The sequence below is a fragment of the Trichoderma aggressivum genome (assembly GCF_033847375.1).
Source record: "Trichoderma aggressivum f. europaeum strain CBS 100526 chromosome Unknown scaffold_071, whole genome shotgun sequence".
Lineage (NCBI taxonomy): Eukaryota > Fungi > Ascomycota > Sordariomycetes > Hypocreales > Hypocreaceae > Trichoderma > Trichoderma aggressivum.
Window position 1 is genome coordinate 35,507 of NW_026946437.1, and position 4,993 is coordinate 40,499.

Below are 4,993 nucleotides of genomic sequence, written 5' to 3' on the forward strand. Positions count from 1 at the left end.
GTCCCTTCTGTAGACAGGCGCCGCGAACAATAGCGATGTAGATCATATAGAGCAGGAATGAAATAGTTACAGGAAAAGCACGCGACAACAGTTAGGGGTGGAAACACCTCAAAAGAAACGACCAGAAGAAAAGAAAGCATTTCAGTCCTGAGGAAACGTCCTTGGCGGTAGGAGGGCACCGCCTCTCAACGACCAGAGGCAGCAGCTACATGGGGTTGAAGAAGTGGACATGGATGGAAATGATCGAAAAGTATTGGCTCAACATAAAATGCTACGCTGTTGGACATTTTCCTCAATGGTGGTTGCATGGAGCAAAGAAACAGAATGGGCGGCTCAGCGCATGTCCTATTCGCCGTTTGCATGAACAGGGGTTTGGGCGGTAAAAATGGATGAAGCTGGCTGGCGGATTTCGGCGGCCTACAAGTCGGACGTCCAACAGCATATTTTGCAAAACAAGGCTCTGTACTCTGTGTTCCGCAAGGCCCTTTTCCCTGTTTGTTTACGGAGAGATGCATCGGCTTTAATGCAGCCGATTGTTGACTCAGAAAATACGTCTTTCCGCGGAGAGCGATGCATATTGCCGTTGAAAACCGGCAGGATGCCGTTCTGCAAGGCATGTCTCATGTAACATGCAAGCGTGGTCTCAGTTCATCTCATCCTCCGCAAGTACAAGAAAGTGCTCCGAGAATGACATGAGTAGCACAGAATGTTATATTTGGGATTGGTTGTTATGTTAACTCTAGTCGAATATATCAAGGAAATGCAGGATTCAATATAATTATCAATACCTGCTTTCCAAGGCGTATCCTACTCCACCACGCAATTTCTTCTCACATAGCACCGCATTTCAGCTCTCACCGATCGCCAAGTCACATGGTGGGAGTTGTGGTTTCATTTGTTCATACTCGTCTCGATTTAGAAATGCATCATAATGAGGGGGCAGTGGACGCTAGAGTGGTGTTGTGCGACTGTGTGTGACTACACGCCTACATGAGGCTTTAGGTACGCAGCTACCCTGTGATACCATCCAATCTGCCATATTAGGAAGAGAGATATTATTTACCCACTGTTGTTTACTGAGTACGCCTGTGAAGAATTTGTATTATTCAGGTGTACATCGGTGAAGAATTCCAAGCATTAGTGCATGAATCCAGGTGGTTTAGGTCTATGAAGCAGACACCCGACAAAAGCTACACATGCGAGTAGGAGTTGTCATACTTTAGATCAGCGTAACCACCGTATGGAAGCGTAGCACTCAACTCAGCTATTGAGAAACAGCTGCAGTGACATGCGTTAGGGTGACATTCAATCCACAATCCAGATCAGCTCCCCCTATCTGGCTTGTTGACGTCGCATCTTGCCACTCACGGCGATAATGTCGTGTTCAGGGTGACGGGAGAGCCACAGCCGAGCCGATGGTCACCGAGCTGCGATCCATATGACCGCCAAGTGTTCCGTACTGTAGCCTCGGACAGGGCCCTGCTTTAGCTGGTCTGGCCATTTGCACGGTGCCCAAGGTGCCAAGTAACCATTGAAGGTAGCAATGTGAGGCTGCGGGAGATGATGTCAAGCGGTATCATGACGCAGGAACACACATGCAATCGCTGTGAATTGGCCCGCCTAGAAAGATGAGGTGCATCTGCGATAATACAGCAGCTCAATTCCTCAATTACCGATGATGTTTTACCATCTTGGTAGAAAACAGTGCATGGACCCCTTTTATAAAGCAACAATACAGAAATATCTTCCACAATGGCGTGGTGGCGCCACGCTTGGACAGTATAATTTCTGTTACGAGCGGCTTACAGTACCATGGCGGATATACTGTACGAATCCTCCGACTTGTCTGCAATGCTCGCCTCGCACTTCGTACATACGAGTGGCTTTTGAGTAGTTCTGACTAAGGTTGCCAGAAGCTCTGACTAGATACGTCTGTATTGAATAACCAAGGCACTGCTGCCTTAAGTAATAGCGCTGTCATCCATCCATCCATTCTTTGCCTCCCGCGATCCGGCCGGCCCTATAACCCAAGTGGCGATCTACATACCCCATGATGCCGGATTCCTGATTCTTCCCTTCTGAGTCCAACTTGTACAAACAAACTCTCAACCGGCAACACAATTCACTCTCCTCTCGATTCATCCACTCATCCGCCTGGATACGAAAAATTCCATCCACTAGCCTGCACCGGCCGATGCGGATGCTTTTTAGCTGCAGTCAAGGCGTTGACTTAAGTTCACAGCGTTCCAGGGCGCCATTCACTGTGGTCTGACGCTACGACCCCACCTGCGGCCAACAGCATTTCAACTCCCAACTTCCAACAATTGCTTCTTCTTTGTCTGCACAACTCCCGCTCTTAAATAGAGAAAAATCCGTCGCAAATTTTTCTCGTCGCCTCAACCATCTCTCGCGACTCTCCTCCCTCTCCTTCTCCTCCTCCTCTCCTTTGATCATCCCATTTCGCCTCCTGCAGCTTTTCCACGACAACGCGCGCCGGCCCCGGCGCTCCATTCCTGCTCGCAATGGCGAAAACCTCCCGGTTTGCGTGGTCCAAGAGCACCCGCATCAAAGTCATGATTGCCATCGACACGGCCTTCTTCCTTCTTGAGCTGATATGCGGCTTTCTGGCCCATTCGCTGGCGCTGACGGCCGACGCCTTCCACATGGTGCGATACGCGATGCTTCCTCCTTTCATAGGGAGACGACTAATTCTCTATAGTTGAACGACATCATCTCGCTAGCCATCGGTTTGTGGGCCGTGATGGCGTCGCAAAAGGCCACAACAGACGAGTTCACCTTTGGCGTAAGTCGGCCTCTTGGCCTTGACGCAAAACAGACGTGAACGTAGCTAACATTCGTTGTTCGCAGTGGGTACGAGCCGAGATTCTAGGCGCCTTCTTCAACGCAGTCTTCTTAATCGCGCTTTGCGTCTCCATCATCCTCGAAGCCCTGACTCGCTTCGTCGAGCCGCCCGAAATCAACAACCCGAAGCTCATTCTGATCGTTGGCTGTGCCGGACTATTTTCCAACTTGCTGGGCTTTGTGGTTTTGGGGGGTCACGGACACGACCACGGACACGACCACGACCATGATCACGGCGACGGCCATGGCCACGAACATGGTCATGAACACGAAAACGACCACGCCCACTCGCACCGTGACGACTGTGATCTTGAAGAGGGACAGTATGATGGTGCCTCGATCGCTGATGAGCAAGGGGCCGTTGGCGATGTCCTCCCTGAAGTAATTGTCCGAAGAGCTGTCGAGACGGGGCGCCGAGCTAGCACAGAGAGCCCCGAGACTTCGAGACGCATTCACTTTGGCGACGATTCTACAAGTCGAGATGAGTCCAACACCAGAGCAAGCCGAACATCTACCCAGTCCAGGGGCCGAGAGCACCAACGCCAGCCCAACAAAGGCCATGCTCGCTTCGCTAGCATCGAGGATATGAGCATTCACCCCGCCAGCTTTCGACAGGAGATTCTAGCTGCTAGTAGAGCTGCATCATCCACCGTCTGCGCGACTAGCCAAAATGACTCTGGGGAGGAGACTCCCTTTACGGACTCGGAGAACGACGTTAATGAGGTATCACCGCTTCTCCAGGACTCAAAGGGATCTCATCTTTCCTACTCCCAAAGCTCTTCCTCTAAGAAACCGAGAACTCGACGCGATTCTGGTGTGCACAGGGGCCATAACCATACGCTTCCACAAAAGCCAGGCTCCAAAGTTAGCGGGCACAACCATGCTGATATGGGTATGCATGCCATGATGCTCCATGTGATAGGCGATGCTCTGGGAAATGTCGGTGTCATCATCACGGCCCTCGTCATCTGGCTCACTGACTGGCCCGGCAAGCTCTACGCTGATCCGGCTGTCTCTCTCGTCATTACTGCCATTATTCTCAAGACATCCATCCCCTTGACTCTGGCTACGTCTCGTGTCTTGCTACAGGCGACTCCTGAGAACATCAGCATCAAGGCAATCCGAGATGATATCGAGACCCTCAAGGGAGTCGTCAGCTGCCACCACATCCACGTATGGCAGCTTTCTGATACCAAGATTGTTGCCAGCATGCATCTCCAAGTGTCCTCCGAACTCGACACGCACAACGGCGAGAAGTACATGCAGCTAGCTAGGCAGGCCAGAAAGTGCCTGCACGGCCACGGCATTCATAGCGCCACGATCCAACCCGAGTTCTGTCTTGACAACAACCACCAGCACGACGGTGACGCGGTGGCGCTCACTCATGATGGAACTTCCGAAGAGCCCGCTCGCCTCTGCCTCCTTGACTGCGTCGACGATTGTCGGGCAGAGGGATGCTGTGTGGTTGAGACTTCCTCGGCGTGCTCAACTCGACGAGCTAGCGAATCGTCGCACAGCGCGCACAGCGAGGGCCACAGTCACGGCGATGGCCACAATCACCAGCACTAGCCTCGCTGGCTTCTTGGGTTCGTTTTCACTCGATAATGCTCGTATTGGATACTCGATAGACGTGGCTAGATGCGGGCCACTTACACAGGCTTTATAACACTTCCTACCTTTGGGATCGGAAGTCTATGGCTACTCTGACTGGGCTCGCCATTTTTACTTTTAATCATTGTTTTAATATCTCATGTGGCTCCGCGGATTCATGGAGGACTGGCGTTATTTGCTATCTGGGCTATGCACGGGAACCCAAACTTTCTTTAGATCTTTGTCACTGTGTGTTATATCAAGCTTTTATTCCTTCTTTCGTTTCTTCTTCTTTTCTTTTCTGCCATGGGTATTGGGTTTACCATTTAGAGGTTGATGGCACATCATGTGGGCACGGAAAGCAAGCAATACGGGGGTTAATCACTGGGTTTTTTTTTCTGGAGGAAAGGCGGGGTTTGATCAGCGAGAGAAGATGGATGTGTCGATGAAAAGCGGTTCATTTAGTAAAATGCTTTTGCTTCATTAGATCAACTGCCTTGGTAGATCCATGAAGGGAGTTGCAAGTGGATGACTCTTGTTA

The 4,993-nt window shown here is 51.0% G+C and overlaps 1 protein-coding gene across 1 annotated transcript; it reads left to right on the forward strand.

Annotated features, from left to right (window-relative positions):
- Window positions 1–2,522: 2,522 nt before the first annotated feature.
- On the forward strand, window positions 2,523–4,431 carry Triagg1_10339 (uncharacterized protein; the record flags this gene model as incomplete). The annotated part of the gene is made up of 3 exons (XM_062894400.1): window positions 2,523–2,666; window positions 2,720–2,803; window positions 2,869–4,431. 3 exons carry the CDS (start codon window positions 2,523–2,525, stop codon window positions 4,429–4,431), a joined length of 1,791 nt encoding a protein of 596 aa, XP_062750690.1.
- Window positions 4,432–4,993: the final 562 nt, after the last annotated feature.